Source organism: Microcaecilia unicolor, chromosome 8 (genome assembly GCF_901765095.1).
Source record: "Microcaecilia unicolor chromosome 8, aMicUni1.1, whole genome shotgun sequence".
Taxonomy (NCBI): domain Eukaryota; kingdom Metazoa; phylum Chordata; class Amphibia; order Gymnophiona; family Siphonopidae; genus Microcaecilia; species Microcaecilia unicolor.
The window spans coordinates 166,602,860-166,622,813 of NC_044038.1; the positions used below are offsets into that span (position 1 = coordinate 166,602,860).

The 19,954-nt window shown below is 40.7% G+C and overlaps 1 protein-coding gene across 4 annotated transcripts in view; it reads left to right on the plus strand.

Annotated features, from left to right (window-relative positions):
* The window catches only part of FAM13B (family with sequence similarity 13 member B), a 242,356-nt gene that overhangs the window by 110,904 nt on the left and 111,498 nt on the right, over positions 1-19,954 (plus strand). For all 4 annotated transcript variants that reach the window (XM_030211346.1, XM_030211347.1, XM_030211348.1 and 1 more), the window contains 4 exons: positions 545-708; positions 11,374-11,415; positions 14,524-14,679; positions 19,060-19,207. In XM_030211346.1, the coding sequence (XP_030067206.1) occupies positions 545-708; positions 11,374-11,415; positions 14,524-14,679; positions 19,060-19,207 (510 nt within the window). The remainder of the gene's footprint in view (positions 1-544; positions 709-11,373; positions 11,416-14,523; positions 14,680-19,059; positions 19,208-19,954) is intronic.

Consider the following 19,954-nt stretch of genomic DNA (forward strand, 5'->3'; position numbering starts at 1 on the left):
GTTTAGAAAGGATTAAGGCGAGTTCCTAGAGTAAAAGTCCATTTTTGTTAGTCTTGAGGAAGCCACTGCCTATCTCTGGATGCAAGCAAGAAGGAATGGACCTACTGTTGGGGATATGACTTTACACAGGAAGCTGGGCTTGATGAATATTTGTCCTGACCCAATATGACACTTAAGTTTTTTTGTCCCCAAGAGAAAGGGGCCTGGGATTTGATAGAGACATTTAGATAAGGATGTTAGCAAAGGATAGGATGTCCTGCTACAAGGGCATAAGCTGAAGAATAATTTCAGAAAACATTGTTTCACAAAGAGGGTGGGGGAAGCATGAACTGGTCTGAGAAAGTGGTGTTGGCAGTAACAGAGTTTAAAGAATAGGCTAAGTATAGAAGGCCTAAAGAAATGAAGAAAGACAAAATCTATTGGGGTCTGTAATGTGTAAGGAAGCAGTTTGGAGACACTAGATGAGTTGCATTCCTTTTCATTTTCTTTTTCTGCACTACTGCATTATGAACAACCATGCCTTTTGTATTTTTGTTTTGCCTAGATTAATGATCTCTTAGGAGAAGAGGAAGAAGAAGATGAAAAGCTTGAGCCATCTGAAGAACTTCCAGAAGATACTATTGAAAAATCTGATGACACCCCAGGTGCAGTACACTTAGAAATGACAGAAAACATTTTGGAATGCAGCAGTGTTATAGCATCAACAAGGTAAGAATAAAACCAAAGGGATTTATTGGAGTTTTGTTTGCGAAATTGCTTAGTACAAGCCTTGACAAATTTTTATTTGAATCTAGGAATTGGCATAGACACTTAGGAGGAGATTCTATATATGGCGCCTAAAAACTTGGTTCTGAAATCAGTGCAGACTAAGCATATTCTATAATCTAGGTACCGATTATGGAATATTCTTAGTTGATATCTCATCGCCTAAAACTATGCATAGCCATTTACACCAACGAAAATGTGGTGTAAATCTCAGCGCTTAGATTTGCGTGCATTGGGCTATATTCTATATTCGGGTAAATCTCGGAACTCCCACAAAATGCCCATTTCCCCACCCATATTCCCTTTTTTGCCTGCACACGTTAGAAGTTCAGCGCACTCTGTTGCAGAATACGCTTAGCGAGTTGTGCATGTAAATTTTAGTTAGTGCCAATTAGTGCTCATTATTGCTTGTTAAGAACTGTTATGCTGATTAACTTGGTCATCCAATTAAGTTACACGCCTTGTTATAGAATCCACGCCAATTTCGGTGCGGATCTCTAGGCGCACTACGTAGAATCTGGGAGTTAAGGGGCAAGCTGCTGAAACTCTTGCTTCTTTTCCCTCCCACTCACTGCTCCTCCAGTCTTGTCCCCATTAAAGTACAAGAGTGAAGATTAAAAATAATTGGTCAAGATGGCGTCCGTGAGAGGAGGCGAGTTTTAAGAGCTCCTGAACCCTTGTGAAAAGCTCCAAAGAGAAGTACTTTTTTCCCTATACTAATGGGAAAAAGGAAAGGAAAAACCGGGACGAAAGCCTCTTCTAACCTCGGTGGTAGTCCTGCTGATTGGATCCCCTGGTTCACATGAGGATCACAGCATAGAGGCGGCATCGCTAAGTCCGCCTCTTCACACAGCACCTCCGAGACCAGGAGGAGGATCGGTGCCGACAGTTGAGCAGCTGAGTGACTTCCCAGACGTCGGAATGTCTACCCATGCAGCTAGAGGAGGCCCTGCTGCTTCCTCAACACCAGAAGAGGTAACATCTATTGGGAACGTGATGAGTGAAAACACTCTATTTTCCCCTATCGTGGTAACCCCCTCCAAAGGAAATGGAGAAAGACAGAGACCAGCTGTTGTAATTTTAGAGGCCCTTTGGGACGCAATTTAGGGCTTGAATACTTCACTACTTCAAGCGACAAATTCATTTAAATTAGAAATAGCTGATTTGAAACAATCCCAACAATCTCTGTCTGCGAAAGTACAAGTGCAAGAAGATAAATGTGAATTGCTGGAAGCAGAGATTTAAAAACTACAAAGTTCTATGGGTATTGTTAACGAAAGAGACATTACTCTAAGGAAACTGGAATAGATAATCAAATGAGGAGAAACAATCTAAGACTACTTAATTTTCCAAAATCACCATTGATTCCACCAGTAGAAATGCTAAAAAAATATTTTGTCGAAGTACTGGGCGTTAAGAAGGAAGTTTTACCTTCCATTGTGAAAGCTGCTTATATTACCGGAATTAGAACTGAGCCTACAGAACCCCGGCCGGAGCTAAACTTAACAGAATTTTTAGAAAGTTCATTAGAAGTAATTACTGAACGTACAACTCTCCTTGTAACTTTTGCATTCTAAACGGACAGAAATAATATATTCCGACTATACTTCAGATACATGACTGCACAGTTTCTCGGATCAAAGATACAAATATTTCCTGATCTAAGTAAGGATACACAAAAAAGAAGATGGTAGTTCATGGGCTTGAAACCAAGAATTCTCGCTTTGGGTGGAACTTTCCTTTTGAAACTTGCATGTAGATGTTTAGTATTCTTAAATTTGATTAATTATGGGTTTTTTTGACCCGAAAAAAATGCAGCAATTTATTATTTCAAAAGAAGGTGGTGGTGATTCCGCTCTGAATGTTCAGACAGGTTAAACATGCTGAAAATCGTTAGCTGGCCATCTGTGCTCCCCCTCTCACTTTGAATACTATTATAACCTTAGTACTGTTTCCTTGTATCTTGACTCAAATTGTGGACAAAATTAGTAGTTTAATTTCCTCACCTTGTTTTAAAGGAGAATATTTGTTCTAAATTTTATATTTTTCTCTATTGCACCTCATTTATGTAATGTAAATGTAATTAATGAAACTTATTAAAAAAAAAAGTACAAGAGTGAAAGAGGGGGAATGAAGAAAGAATCCCTTAAGATCTGCAGCAATTAGTTCAGAAGCTGATTTACTAAGGCTGCTTTTCCATTCTGTCTATGGGCAAGGAGTTTAGTGAATCTATCCCATAAGGTGCCACTGCTCATCCCTGGCAGAAGTCAGTACTTTACTTTCCCAAAGCATGCTGTGAGTTGTGTTGGAGAACCCCTTTGATAGGTGAAGCAGAGAGGTAATTACCTTTTTTGCATTACATATCGACATTGCCTTGTCCCTCCCCAAAGGGGTATCTCTCTCTCCTCCCTCTCCCTCATCTCCCCCATCCAGTTGCTTCTGATATACTGCCCACATCCAGGTAATGATCCCTCATTCCCAAGCAACTGCAGGCTTGATGCACCTCCCAGAATCTGCTTTTGCCCTATTTCCCCTTATCTTAGTTTCTCCAGCTGCTTTGTCACCATTGAAGAAACAGCATTCCCTTATACTCCCCATCATCCAATTTGACTCTTTGTGAGCCCAAGACAAGCAGGACATTCCTGCACCACATACCTCAAACTTAGAGAGCCAGACTGTGTGGTGGGGCATGTAGGAGAATGTTTGCATTGGCAATGTTCCTAAAAAAAATAAATTGAAGTCATAAAATCCCGGGCACTAGGGTGCAACTTCTAGGTGCCATGGCAACCTGGCTTCCAGGGTTTGTCAAGCACTGGGTTCATGTTTTTGCATTGTGATCTAAAATGTAAAATGTACAGTTGAGCTCTTAGAACTCCACCAATATCACGAAGAAGGTTCAAGGCAGCTTAGAATGTGGCCTCTTCTCCACCCCCCCCCAATCCTTGTAAACAACTTGGAGTCCAGTTGTACCTCCTGGCTAAATGTAGGTGTCTGTTGGTCAGCACTGTACTGCAGATGATTGATCAAACTCCTGTTGCTTGTCCCTTACACTTTCAGCCTATAAGAAAAAATGGAGGAGCAGAAACAACTGAAGAGCACAGTCGTGCATGTTTTACATCCTTCATCTTTGCCCCCCCCCCCCCCCCCCCCCAGTAAATTTCAGTAATATCTTTCTACCCTCTTCCCACAAAAAACATATTTACCCCCCAGGAAAAGCATCTGTCAGTGTACTGTTAATCTTTAGTTTAGCCTTCAGAACTTTATAAATAGCCTTAATCACTTCTATAAATCTCGGTCCAAAGTTTAAGGCCTCCAACAGGGTAAGCAGAAATTGCCACTACACCCTGTCGAAGGCTTTTTTTTGCATCCAGGGCTAAGAATAAAATAGGAACCTGTGACCCCCGAATGTACATGATGAACTACATATTAGATTCATGCCTAACATTATCAGATGCATTTCTACTACTAATAAATCCTGTTTGGTCCTTACGGATGACCTGTCTTATTACCCAATTCAGCCTTGTGTGCAATTCTGATCACTGCCTCTCAAAAAAGATATAATGGAATTAGAAAAGGTATAGAGAAGGGTGACGAAAATGGTAAAGGGGATGGGACAACTTCCCTATGAGGAAAGGCTAAAGCAGCTAGGGCTCTTCAGCTCGGAGAAAAGACGGCTGTGGGGAGTTATAATAGAGGTCTATAAAATAATGAGTAGAGTGGAATGGGTAGACTTGAATTGCTTGTTTACTCTTTCCAAAAATATTAGGAGTAGGAGGCATGCAATGATACTACAAAGTAGTAAATTTAAAACAAATGGGGAAAATATTTCTTCACTCAACGAGTAATTAAACTCTGGAATTTGGTAAAAGCAGTTAGTGGCATTTTAAAAAGTTTTGGATAGCTTCCTAAAAGAAAAGTCCATAAGCCATTCTTAAGATTGACTTGGGGAAATTCCACTGCTTATTTCTTGGATAAGCAGCATAAAATGTACTGTTTTGAGATCTTGCCAGATACCTGTAACCTGGATTGGCCACTGTTGGAAACAGGAAACTGGGCTTGATGGACCTTCGGTCTGCCCCAGTATGGCAACATCCTAATTAGATTGTAAGCTCTGTCGAGCAGGGACTGTCTCTTCATGTTCAAGTGTACAGTTCTGCGTACATCTAGTAGCGCTATAGAAATGATAAGTAGTAGTAGTACTTATGTTCTTCTCACTTAGGAAGTGAACCTTGGCTTTTTTTGCTATCTTTACCCAGGTCTTAATGATGTGACTTGCTTTGAGTCTCTGATGGTCCACTGTGAAGCAGTTGGTCCTCTGAGAGTTCACCTGCTCTGATTGTTCACCTGTACCTATTTTACCTTGCTATTGGAGTGGCCTTGTGAGGTTCTGTGCATCTTACTACTTTAGCTGTTCTTCCATTACTGACTTTGGCTTGTGTTTTGGTTCTGATCTTGTTCTGCCTGTTTTTGCCCATGTTTATATCTGTTGGTACTTCCCTGGTTGGTCTGACCACATCCCCTGTATGTCACTAGCCTTTTCCTGTTTATTGGCAACCTACATCTGTACCTTGTGCAGAACACTGTGTGTTGTGCTTTATGTCCTGGAAGCCTCCGAGTACCAGGGATGAAGGGGTGGAGGACTCCACCCAAATGGAAAAGGAGACTGCTAGAGGGGAACATGCACAATCTAGGTCCTGGACCTTTGGTGTTCCTCACAAAGTTGTTGTCCAGTCGTGAAAAAAGGTATATGTTGTCTTCTAATTCCTCTCAAAATCATTCTGCCCTCAGATAAGCAGAAAACAGTCCTTTTAATAAAGTTTGGAAATGCCAGCCATGTATTCAGAGCACCATGTTGGTGAACAGTCATTGACTTGGATTAGGCAATTTTATCTGACATCAGCTACACAAGGATATTTATTTATTTATTTATTTATTTATTTATTTAGTTGCATTTGTATCCCACATTTTCCCACCTATTTGCGGGCTCAGTGTGGCTTACAATACATTGTAAATGATGGGAATACAGTTTCTTACATTACATTTCGATTATGGGTTACATTGTGAGCAGATTAAGGAAGACAAGATCAGATCAGTCGCCTTAGGGGCGTGGAAACTAAAGGATGTGGTGTGGGGGAGTTACTACGCTGATCGAATAATAACAAGTGAGCGATGGGGTAGACAGTTTTTATCTGTGGGTAGATATTGAATGGGAGAGTACGGGGACGTGGAGTACGTGGGGTAATATCTTGAGGCATTGTTATGATGTATATGGGATTTATATGTTTTGCTCCTTGCGGTATGTTTTGTCAAAGAGATGGGTCTTCAATCGTTTGCGGAAGTCGGTCAACTCGTAGACCGCTCTCAGGCCGCGTGGTAGTGCGTTCCAGAGTTGCGTGCTCTTGTAGGAGACGGTTGAAGCGTGTAGTCCTTTATACTTTATGCCTTTGCACTTAGGGAAGTGGAGGTTGAGGAAAGTTCTGGATGATTTTTTGGCGTTTCTGGGTGGCAGGTCTACCAAGTCGGACATGTATGCTGGGGCTTCACCGTGAATGATTTTATGCACTAATGTGCATATTTTAAAGGTGACACGTTCCTTAAGTGGGAGCCAGTGTAGTTTCTTGCGTAGTGGTGCTGCACTTTCGTATTTTGGTTTTCCGAAGATGAGTCTGGCCGCTGTATTCTGAGCTGTCTGGAGTTTTCTCATTATTTGTTCTTTGCAGCCTGCGTATAATGAGTTGCAGTAATCCAGATGGCTTGATACGAGTGATTGTACCAAGTTGCGGAAGACAAATCTTGGAAAGAATGGTTTTATTCTTTTCAGCTTCCACATGGAGAAGAACATCTTTTTTACTGTGTTGTTCGCGTGAGTTTCAAGTGTAAGGTGGCGGTCGATTGTTACTCCGAGGATTTTTTAATTTTCTGAAATTGGCAAGTTTAGTTTAGGTGTGTTGATAGTAGTAAATTTTGTTGTATTGTATTGGGAGGTTAGTATGAGGCATTGAGTTTTTTCTGCGTTCAATTTCAGTCGGAATGCATCTGCCCAGGTGTTCATGATGTGTAGACTTTGGTTGATTTCATTAGAGATTTCGCTGATGTTTTGTTTAAAAGGGATAGATATCGTTACATCATCGGCATATATGTAAGGGTTAAGGTTGTGGTTTGATAGAACTTTTGCTAGTGGGGTCATCAGTAGGTTGAAAATTGTTGGTGAGAGGGGAGATCCCTGCGGTACTCCGCACTCAGGTGTCCATGCAGCAGATGTGGTTGAATTTGATGTGACTTGGTATGAGCGTGAAGTTAAGAATCCCTTGAACCAATTTATGAAACTCATTTTTAAGTTTAGGGCCAGTCATTGCTGTAACATAGGAGAAAATGCTTCATAAATAGATGTTTTTGGTTTTTGAATTGGAAATGAATGTTTTTAAGACTAGGTAGCCTTAGAAAAAAAAAAAATTGGTCAATCCAGGTCTTCAAATAAATACATGAAGCAGGAAATAGATTTTAAAGCGACCTAGCAAGTTCCACACCAGTCTTGATTTGCTTTTGGGCTTGGTTTCCAAGTCTGCCTCTCGCACTGGGACACATCCGTTTTTGTCCACTTTTCAAATTGTGATTGACAGTAACCTGAGCTTGTTAGGATAGCTCTTTAACTTGCCCCTGCAGGGTTTTAAAAGCACTTTATTTTCTTCATGTATTCATTTTCTGGAACTGTCCAGAGCTTTCTTAAATATAAGGAGAATATACAAGCTGTTGAGTGAAATACAATTTGCATCTTTAAGGAAAAAAATGTGATTTCATGTGTTTGCTGCAGAGAACAGCTGCAATAACTTTTTGTTAATGGTTTTACAGTATCTTCTTGGTACAGGACAGTAGTGATAATTTCTCTGCAGTGTCTGTACTGAGAGCCATATAATTTATTAGGAGCTAGATGAGCAAAATGTTTTTGCTTAGAAGTTTAAAACCTATCTCTGTTTTAATATGTGGAAAAATTCCGAAAGATCCAAAAGTGTGTTCATAATAAAAGGAAAATCAGAATGTAGAGGGAAATTCTGCCTGTGGTGTTAGTAGCTTCTTAGGCTGCTGCTGCTGCTGGATCTGGTTACTTGTGAGGAATGGCTTCAAAGGGGATTGGTGGTTTCTCACTTAAATAGTTGCGTCACATTGCAGTCTGTTTCTGCCTTGACTGGAGGCTTTGGCACAGGGCTCCACAGTGCAGTTTCCACCAGCACTGAAGTCTGACATCCACTATGTACAGCAAATATCATGCTGTACTGATTTCAATTTGAAGTCCTGTGCTCAGAAGAAATCGGGGAAAATGGCATGCAAACTTTTACTGCACAGGTAGATTGATTTGTTTCTCTCCGACATGTTTGATTTCTAAATTTGTTTCTTTTTAGCAATGTTTATTAATGAAATAATAAAAAAAATTATCCATGTTTTTCTATATGGGTTTTATTTTTACTTCTATGTAATCCTCATTGGTATTTAATGAGTCATCTTGTGAAGGCAACGTCAAACCATGAAAAAATCTTTAAAGGAAGATGGGTGTATTAGTTAATGAGCTATTTAGTTTTCTTTAGTAGCCTAGTGGTTAGTGCAGTGGACTTTGATCCTGGGGAACTGAGTTCGATTCCCACTGCAACTCCTTATGACTCTGGGCAAGTCACTTAACTCTCCATTGCCCCTGGTACAAAAATAAGTACCTGAATATATGTAAACCGCTTTGAATGTAGTAGCAAAAACCTCAGAAAGGCGGTGTATCAAGTCCCATTTCCCTTTCCCTTTTGAGGAACAGAAGTGTATTAATGAAGTTTGATATCAAATGTAAACTCATACAGTTGATATTTGTTTCTTTAAAGCAACATACTTAGATGTTACATTAGTGCCTGTTAATGAAGGGTAAACATGTAAATATGGGAGGTTTCATTTGGCAGAGTATTCAGGGCTTTTTTTTTGTTTTTTTAATCATGCCAAGTTAACCACATCGTTCGTTGTCAAATGTATTGTGATCATGTTAATAGTTTATGGTGGTATGCCTAAGTGAACATGGATGCAGGAAAAGAAAAACAAGTAGGTAACCTTTTTGGATACCTGTGTACTTTATTTTTAACCCTGATTTCTCTGTCTCATCATGGTTAGATTTGGTGTGCATGAGTCATAAAACTGTTTCTGATAGGGTACTTAGGAGCGAGTACCAGGCTTACTGGTGTGTTGTTTTTTTTGAGGGGGACCTACTTTTTATAACTTCTTGTATGAGAGTTTCTATGAAGTGTCTTTTTTCAAACAAAATACATATAAACACATTTACGACATTTATGCATACGGGAAAATGAGTAGCTTTTTGCAGGACTTTCACACAAGTTAATAGATTCTGCAGTGGGAAGAGAAAATGGTATTGGCTGTGCTCAACTGCACTTGTTTAAAATTTTCTTGAGACAGATTCAGTATTTGAAGTCCCAGGCTGGATATGTGGGCTATTAGACAGCTATTAAAATACTTAGAACCCTTTGATTTTTAACTTTAGTTGTTATGTACATTGCATATGGACATAATCAGATTGGATCCTTGGTTTAAGAGCCTAAAGATTAGGATGAACTTGGAACAAAATGCATTTTACATGCTCACTCTAGACTTTTTTTTGAATATCAAGCAGTGTCAGAAAGTGCCAGTTATTGTACTTTTCATTTAGGTGTTAAGCCATTGTCAGTTTCAATTTGGTAAGTTCGGGTGGTGACGGGGAGTGAACTTCTGGTGTGTAGGAGCTAGAAACTTGAACCTGAAACAGGAACTGGATCTGAATGTGGAGCTTCAGGTTCTGGTCTGAAGTCTGAGTCGGGAAATCAGGTTAACTGAAAGGATGGAGTGAGGACTGGTGCAGGTCTAAAAAGGAGTCAAGAGGCAGGCAATAGATCATGGCTTTAGAAACAAGCTGGGAGTACAGGCTAGGAGTGAAAAGGAAGTGGGCCACTGCCTTTTCACTGCTGTTTTCTCCATGAGATTTCGGCATTTTTCCGCCTGGCGGATTTTCACTGGACCTTCAACATAGTGCAGGCTAAGAACCAGACTCAGGAAGCAGGTTACCAGTTCTAGCAACACCTGTAAAGGTTAGTGCTGATGGCTCTGTAAGATAAGAATATCAGGGTGGACCATCAGATTGGGCATAAACTGCAATAAAAGTTCCCTCTTGAAATGTTTTTTTTTTTCCTGTGATGCATAATGCAGTTGTTTGCCTTAGCCAAATTGGCTGTTTTCATAGTGGATAGCCTTACATGATATAAGCTATGGAAGGAATGTGTTATCTAATCCCCCTAATCAGATTTTTTATCATTCATTTTTTTTTCTGTTTCACTGATTAAATAGAAAGACTACAGTTGGCTTAATGGAGAAAAATCTATCCTATAAGCTGAAATTGGGCAGACGTACTATTTAATTGTGTTGAAGCATATTTGCAACAACGTGTTTATTTTATTCCAGCTGGAATTTGGTCATTCAAATTTATTTTCAAAATTAAAACCATATGCTGGAATGTATGTGTTGATGAAAAGGAGCAGCCTGTATAGATTTAAAGAAAAAAAAAAGAGAAAAGGTTTCTTTTAATTTTAGCGTGTGAATTAGTTCATCTAAATAATTTTGACTTTGTTGGTTCATAGCACAGCTTAACTGATAGTGAACTTTGTATTAAGTAGATAGATTATGCTGTAGGTAACTGCTGACAGAAGAGTGTTGCATAACCCATATTTAATTTTTCCTTTATTATTTATATAGAACTGATCTGATTTAATCTCAGTGGGAGTCTGACTTTAGAGTGATGCTGTTCATTTTGAATGTGAATTTTTTATAATATGCAAATTTTAAATGGCCAGTTGCCACCCTGCAGAGTAAAACGTGCTACGCCTTTTGTAGATCTTTAAACACTGGGTGTGATAATGTTTGGAGACCTTAGTTTAACAGTGTTTGCTACACCTGTCAAAAGAGCAGGTGATCCTAAAATGTAAATAAGATTTAGCACATTTTGCTTTGAGCAAATGATTATACAACAGACTCCAGAGACTTAGTAGAAGTTATCATCCTACATAAATAGAAGGAAATTATTTCAGAGATTAACTAGCCTATAACATTTGCTGGTGAGTGAACAAACAATGATTCAACCTCCAAAATGAGATCAGTTCTGATTGAATGAGCAGTTGGGCAAATTGAACCAGGAACATTGCACACTCCTTTTGATTTTAAGTCATCTTAATTTTTGGTTAAATGAAAAGGAATGCAAATATAAGATGGCAATAAAATATAGTCAGAGGATATGTAGCAGCAGTAACCTGGGTAGTGTTTTTTATTTATTTTGTACTCTTGGTGTATGGTTTAAAAGCACTGTTTACTTGGCACACGTTTACTACTTAGGTTCAGGTCTCTTTTTTTTTTGTTTGTTTTTAGTTGCTCCTGTTTAATTGGAAATATGCATGTAATAGTATACTATATAAAAATATTCTTTTAGAACATATTTGTGCTTTCTGCAAATGAACTTCATTAATGGTATTCTTTTATTGCTTGTTTTTGTTGTAATATGCATTTCTTCTTTTGTAGATAACATTTTTGTTGTTGTTGTTACAGCTCTCGCATCAGCCCCATCAACATCTTGCCAGTATCTGCAGAGTAAGTGTTAATTTATTCTATAAATTAATGAAGAGATGGTTTAGAATTAATTTTCCAGTGGCAATATTGTAAAATTTCTTTTAATTAGTATTTAATTTTTGGGCTAGGAAATTTTACATTCCAAAGTATACCTAAGCATTATGTATATTTGCAAATCTGTCAGTTTCTATGTGGATTCCAATAAAACATAATAGGCCAATAATGGGGAGTGTGTGTGTGGGGGATGGGTATGTGTGCATATGTAAATATGTAGAATATTTCATGCACATATGTATGCATCATGATTATTAAACTGATTTTCACATATCTGCAAGTTTACTTCACTGTACACATTTTTCATAGCCTGTATGGATTGGAATTACACTGCCACAAATATTATATTTTGAAAGGTGTGCATGGGTTTGTTCATTTAATGCTACTTTTTTTGTTGAGTACATCTTAATCTTAATCACAGCTGAAATTGAAAGACAAAAGAGTGAGAAAAACAGTTATTTATAAATAGAAAAGACATAGGTTAATTTATTACAGTACTAACCGATTTATTTGCCACTATTTGGTGAGCACAGGAGAAATGGCCCGAGGTCTTGGGTCCACTAGCAGAGCCCATCAGACACAAACAGGCATGTGGGATCTTTTAGGGGGAGAAAGAGGTAGCAGATGAATGGATGGGCCATATGGCCTTCCTCTGCCATCATTTTCTTTGTTTAAGGGGCCCTTTTTACTAAGCTGTGATAAAAGGGACCCTCTGCTAGCAATGGAGGACGTTTTTGCTGCACGCCAGGGCCCATGGTGAAAATAGCCAAAATTAAAATGGCCGTGCGCTAAGTTCGCGGTGACTTGACGCACTGCCATTTCAGGGTGGGGGGGGGGGGGGAGCACTTACTTCCACCCATTGAGGGACGATAAGGGCTCCTGCGCTAACCTGACGGTAACCGTGCAGTGCACGATGCTGCCTGAATACTACCAGGTAACCCCCTGCGGAAATATTTTTTCAATATTTCTGCTAGTGCCAGAAATGTAGCGCGCTGGGGGCGGAACTACCGCCAGCACCTGTGTTGGGCCGGCGGTAGTTCCGGGTTGCCACGCGCAACCCTTTTGTAAAAGAGCCCTTAAGTAATGTACTTGTCAGGGCAGCCTTTGTTAGGAAGCGGTACTGAAAGCTTACCTTCCATCTTTCAGTCATTGGAGTCTTTAAAAAAAAATGTTTTTTTATGTCATTCAGCCATTGGGTGGGGACTGGGATGTCTGTGTTTTTAATAGAGGGGGGAGGACCTGGCTGGTTGCCTACTATATTTTCATTAACAGCAGTTTTGAGCTTTCTGTTAAATTGAAGGTGGAGAGTGTGTATTTTATAGACTGGTTAATTCAGATTTGTCTATTAGGTGTTTTTTTGTTTTATTTTAATATGTACAGTGGGGGAAATAAGTATTTGATCCCTTGCTGATTTTGTAAGTTTGCCCACTGACAAAGACATGAGCAGCCCATAATTGAAGGGTAGGTTATTGGTAACAGTGAGAGATAGCACATCACAAATTAAATCCGGAAAATCACATTGTGGAAAGTATATGAATTTATTTGCATTCTGCAGAGGGAAATAAGTATTTAATCCCTCTGGCAAACAAGACCTAATACTTGGTGGCAAAACCCTTGTTGGCAAGCACAGCGATCAGACGTCTTCTGTAGTTGATGATGAGGTTTGCACACATGTCAGGAGGAATTTTGGTCCACTCCTCTTTGCAGATCATCTCTAAATCATTAAGAGTTCTGGGCTGTCGCTTGGCAACTCGCAGCTTCAGCTCCCTCCATAAGTTTTCAATGGGATTAAGGTCTGGTGACTGGCTAGGCCACTCCATGACCCTAATGTGCTTCTTCCTGAGCCACTCCTTTGTTGCCTTGGCTGTATGTTTTGGGTCATTGTCGTGCTGGAAGACCCAGCCACGACCCATTTTTAAGGCCCTGGCGGAGAGAAGGAGGTTGTCACTCAGAATTGTACGGTACATGGCCCCATCCATTCTCCCATTGATGCGGTGAAGTAGTCCTGTGCCCTTAGCAGAGAAACACCCCCAAAACATAACATTTCCACCTCCATGCTTGACAGTGGGGACGGTGTTCTTTGGGTCATAGGCAGCATTTCTCTTCCTCCAAACACGGCGAGTTGAGTTCATGCCAAAGAGCTCAATTTTTGTCTCATCTGACCACAGCACCTTCTCCCAATCACTCTCGGCATCATCCAGGTGTTCACTGGCAAACTTCAGACGGGCCGTCACATGTGCCTTCCGGAGCAGGGGGACCTTGCGGGCACTGCAGGATTGCAATCCGTTATGTCGTAATGTGTTACCAATGGTTTTCGTGGTGACAGTGGTCCCAGCTGCCTTGAGATCATTGACAAGTTCCCCCCTTGTAGTTGTAGGCTGATTTCTAACCTTCCTCATGATCAAGGATACCCCACGAGGTGAGATTTTGCGTGGAGCCCCAGATCTTTGTCGATTGACAGTCATTTTGTACTTCTTCCATTTTCTTACTATGGCACCAACAGTTGTCTCCTTCTCGCCCAGCGTCTTACTGATGGTTTTGTAGCCCATTCCAGCCTTGTGCAGGTGTATGATCTTGTCCCTGACATCCTTAGACAGCTCCTTGCTCTTGGCCATTTTGTAGAGGTTAGAGTCTGACTGATTCACTGAGTCTGTGGACAGGTGTCTTTCATACAGGTGACCATTGCCGACAGCTGTCTGTCATGCAGGTAACGAGTTGATTTGGAGCATCTACCTGGTCTGTAGGGGCCAGATCTCTTACTGGTTGGTGGGGGATCAAATACTTATTTCCCTCTGCAGAATGCAAATAAATTCATATACTTTCCACAAAGTGATTTTCCTGATTTAATTTGTGATGTGCTATCTCTCACTGTTACCAATAACCTACCCTTCAATTATGGGCTGCTCATGTCTTTGTCAGTGGGCAAACTTACAAAATCAGCAAGGGATCAAATACTTATTTCCCCCACTGTATATTTTTACTGTGATCCGCCTAGAACTATGGGTAGTGTGGATTTTAAATTTTTTAAATGTGAGATGCCAATTTTTCACTTGCTAATGTCTTTTTCTATTTCAGCATTTTAGAAAGAACAATTAGAGCAGCTGTGGAACAACATCTGTTTGATTTGCAGAGCAGTATAGACCAAGATCTTAAAAATTTACAGGAGCAAAGAGTGGAATGTAACACTGAAGCAGGGCATATCAGCTGCGAGGGCAAAGAAAAGAACAACCAGTAAGAAGGATTTTACATTTCATATCACAAACCAGCTGAGATTTCCACAAATACAGAATTTCCAGATATTTTTTTATTAATGACTTTAAAAGGAATCAATTAAAGGGTAGATCCAGATGGCAGCAGTCCTCCATTTAGTATCCCCACTTCCTCTGGTGGCCTAATGGTTAGTACAGCGGGCTTTGATCCTGGATTCGATTCCCACTTCAGCTCCTTGTGACCTTAGGCAAGTCACTTAACCCTCCATTTCACCAGGTACAAAAAAACTTAGATTGTGAGCCCTCTAGGGACAGAGAAAATACCTGCATATAATGTGTACAGTGCTGCGTAAGTCTATAGAAATAATTAGTAGTGGTGCCCCTAGCTCTTCTACACTATCCTCCAAACCCCATCCCTGGTATCTTCTCAAATTCCCCGATACTAGTCCCTCCCTCTCTCACACATGTCCTTAATGCCACTTCTCCTCCTTTTCATCCATACACACTAAGTAATTTCCCTCTAACCTTCTCCTAGCCAGTCTTTCAAAATCCTCTTTCGCTCATACGTGTCCCCGATGTCTCATCCATTCTAGCTGATCATTTCTGTCTGCAGTGTTATTTTCTCTGGCTCAATACCCTACTAATACTACTACTACTACTACTACTTAACATTTCTAAAGCGCTACTAGGGTTACGCAGCGCTGTACAATTTAACATGGAAGGACAGTCCCTGTTCAAGGAGCTTACAATCTAAAAGACAGGTGTACAATCTAAAGACAATCTAAACAATCTAAAGACAAGTGTACAGCTCCCAGGGTACCTGGCATTACCCTGCAGACCACACTACCCCTGAAGCATAATGTGATGAATTTCCATAGCAGATGAAGCCTGCCTCTAGTGGTGCCCACTGAATGACTTGTTTGGTCTGCCTCTCCATTAATTCAGCCTACTGTAGCATAAACCAGTCTGCTCACCATACTGTACTGACGCTTCTGCAGTAATTCTGTCCATTTATATTACACTAGCCGTTAAGCCCGTTAAAACGGGCGCGTATTGGTATGTTCTATTTTGATGTGTAACTCCCTCCCTCCCAGCTCCAAGGCCCCCCTCCCAGTTCCAAGGCCCCCCTCCTTCTGAGACCTCCCATGTCCAGCATTTCTCCTGCCCTCCCCTCCCTCCCCCCCCCGAGGTCGCCGCCGCCCTCTCCTCTCCATTAAACGTACAGCGCCTCACCTCCGAAACCGCAGCAGGCAGATCGCCTCCCGTCGGCCTTCCTTCCCTGCCTGTGTCCTGCCCTCGCGTGACGTAACGTCAGCGAGGGCGGGACACAGGCAGGGAAGGAAGGCCGACGGGAGGCGATCTGCCTGCTGCGGTTTCGGCGCTGTAAGTTCAATGGAGAAGAGAGGGCCCGGCCCGGGTGGAGGGGGACGGCGGCGACCCCGGGGGGGGGGGAGGGGGGGAGCGACCTCAGTGGTGCCCTCCTTCCCCTTCCATGTGGTGCACTCCTTAGCGCAGTTTCCCTCTCTGTTCCGTCGTCACGTCTTGACGCGGGGGTGGGACAGAGGAGACTTGCCATTTATATGTTTGCTCCCACAGCCCAAAGATGCTGACTGCATTTAGACTGCATGTTCAAGTCAGGCTGCCTAGCTAACTTTTGTCTAGGAAATGCAAGAGGCTGCAGCTCTAGCAGTGGCCACTAGCCTGCAGTGTTTGCTGGCTGACACCAACTTAAGGGTATTATGATTGACAATACAGAACAAGGAGGTCCTTATTTGCCAATATTTACATTTACTATGAATTTATTTTATGTTTTGCTTAATCAAAAGATAATGTTTCAAGGCATATTACAAAGCAGAAAATCCATTAAGACCAAGAATAAATTAAAGAAGAATAGTCACACTTGGTATAACCAAAAACCAAAGTCAAAATAAAATATACAATAAATTATAGCTGTAAAAATCAGTCATCTCCAAATAGCAAGACCCCAACTATACCTACTACTCATATTAGTTCTGAAATGGCAAAGTCTTAAGATGCCTTCTAAACAAATATGAATCCAAGGTTCAGATACTACCTGGCAGTTCATTCCAATGTTTCAAGCCTCTGTAGCTGATAATTTCTCAAAGGTCAGTGTATAATGCAAATTTGTTGGAGATGTAAATTGAATCTTCCTAGAGGACATGGATCTGGTAAAATGAGTGGCTGAATCCAATAACAGTTCCAGCAAATAGACACGAGCCAAAGTATGAAGGATTTAAAAATAAAGCTGAGTAATTTTAAATATAGCATTAGCCAATGAAAACATTTCAAAAATATGTTGCATGCTTCTGTTTTTCTTTCCAAAATCATCTTGACAGTAGTATTCTGAATCACTTGTAACAGAGATTTTTATTTCAATAATCCCAGAAAAATGACACTGGAATAGTCTATCTTCAATATGATAACCTGGACAACATGTTGGCCATAACACAAGTTTTCTTCACCAGTGCCCCCCATTCGAGCTTCCAACGATAAAGCAAAATTCTAATACTATACCCAAGGCATGCAGAGACCACTAGGATAGGAGTCCCAGATATTAGAGAGATTTAGAGGGACAAACTTGGTCAGAATGCACCAATCAGAGAAAGTTACCCATAGTAAGATTTAATTTGTGTGCATCTTGCTATGCCACAAGTTAAAAAAAAATCATCCAAATCAGAATGAGAAGCAAAGTTTAATTTGCCTATGAGTACTATTTAACAACTAAACTAGAAAGACTGAAGCCAAAACTAGACAAAACATTAAACAGAACTGGTGAGAGTGGAAACTCCTGAGGAACTCAACAGGTCAAATACCAAGATTTTGAGGTATCGGTACCCCATTGAATCAAATAGGATCTGTTTGTCAATTAAATGCCAGACCAACTAACACAATATTGGTCAGTTCTTCTAGTACTACTACTACTTATTTCTGTAGCACTACAAGGCATACGCAGCACTGTACACCATACACAAAAGACAGTCCCTGCTCAAAGACAATCTAGATAAGACAGGTAAACAGAACAATTAAGGGTAAGGGAATAAAGAGTTGAGGATAAGGGACACAGGGCAAGTGAGTTAGGAGTCAAAAGCAGTGGTAAACAGGTGGGTTTTGAGTTTGGACTTGAAAACGGCTAAAGACGGGGCTAGACGTACAGGCTTGGGAAGTCTATTCCAGGCGTGAGGTGCAGCGAGATAAAAGGAACGGAGTCTTGAATCAGTCTAGTAACAATTGATGATTCAGCAGATCAAACACAACAGAAATATCTAATTGAATCAAGGTCCCCCTGACCTCCATTATCAATTAGGAAACATTCATGCAATAGAGCAGTGGAAGGATAGAAACTGGATTGTATCAGGTTCAGCAGATCATAGTGGTCCAAAAAGGACTGAAACTGTTGAGCAACTATAGCTTCAGACAACTTAACCAACATAGGTCCAGAGTTAGACGTATTTTGAGAATCTTTACTATTCCGCTTCAGTTTAGGGAATAAAACAATCTGGCAAGCTGTTTCAGAAGTTTTGCCTTCTGACAAGAGATCTAATATTAACTTAGCCGACATAGTACGATTTCATTAAAAGAGTAATAAAAACTCTTGAGAAGGTTGCCTATATTGGGCAAGCTCCCTTTGAAAATGTATTCTGTAAGGGCTTAAATTCAGCCAGTGAAATAGGATAGTAGCTAGCAGGTATGACATACATGTACGTATAGGCTTGCTTTTAGAAGAATTTCTGATAAATTATGAAATAAGTTATCCAATTTATGTAGACATTTGCACGAAGTTTTGAATAGCTTTTATCATGAAATACTTATTTGTATAATTTCATAAAATATTTGAATTTTATACTTTGGGTATAATTTGCGAAGTGATTTACATTTGTTTTAAAACGTATTTGTACTTAAATTTAGATTTGTTTTGAATGGTCAGTGTAGAATCGTTTTACTATATCATTATTCAGCTCCAGTTCAGATAGAACTTAGGAATCGGGACATGTACAATTCCAGTAGTATTGTAAGGAGGGATCTGCCGATGTAGCCTTTTCTAAAATACATGCATGAGTTCACATATATGTGCTGTTTCTTCTTTGAAGAAAATGTTAGAGTGAAAATGTTTATTTCTTGCCATCCAACTAGAACAAGGCTTAAAACTATGGTAATCCTTCAGGGGTTGAGGAGTGAGCACTTCTTGTACAGTGCACCAGCAAGGGCTGCCTACTGATGAGCTCACACTCGTGTAATTTGTTACAGGCCTTGATTGCATGTTAGCTGACTCTTTGGGTATTTTGCTGATTTGTTTATTTAGCAGGTAGAATCTGCAATTTTTTTTAAGTTTTAAGACAGGAGCCTCACAGTGTGATGTATTTTATTATTATTGGCTTGCTAGGGATGACCTTTCTGAACATAATGTCAAAACCACGGAGGACAGTAGAGACTGCTTGAAGACTATAACGTGCACTGATTCAAAAAATGAAGTTTTGTGTCCTGAGCCTGGAAGGCTGAATATTTGTTCTTACCAAGAAGATATAGAGCAGGTAGGAGAAAAGGAAAATCTATCTTTTATTTTGTTTCATTTTTATATTCTCTTGGCATTATGCCCATATATTTGTACAGTGTTTGCACACTACAGGTATCCTAATTAAATGGTACAATGCACAACACATTTATGTACTCCAAAGAACTTATACCATAGAAACAATTCTCCGAGGACAAGCAGGCTGCTTGTTCTCACTGATGGGTGACGTCCACGGCAGCCCCTCCAATCGGAACACTTTCTAGCAAAGTCCTTTGCTAGTCCTCGCGCGCCGATGCGCACCGCGCATGCGCGGCCGTCTTCCCGCCCGAACCGGCTCGTGCCGGCCAGTCTTCTTTTGTCCGCGCTCGGTACGGTCGTGTTTCGCCGTTCGCGCCCCAAAAAGCTGACCTCGCGTGTCGTTTATCGACTGTGTCTTTAAAAAAAAAAAAAAAAAAAAAAAAAGGTGTCGGAAGGAGACCTTTATGGTCTTCTCCCTTCCCATACTTCCAGTTTTTGCCCCGGTAAGCTTTCTTTCGTCGTCGGGGTAGGCCCTATTTAGGCCTCGGTCGAAGTTTTTCTTCCCCCTAATTTTTGCGGTGCCTTTTTCGCCATTTCGAGTTTTGATCTCGCCGGCGCGATTTTTCCACCCATGACATCGAAGTCTTCCAGCGGCTTCAAGAAGTGCACCCAGTGCGCCCGGGTAATCTCACTCACTGACAGGCACGCGTCGTGTCTTCAGTGTCTGGGGGCTGGGCACCGCCCGCAG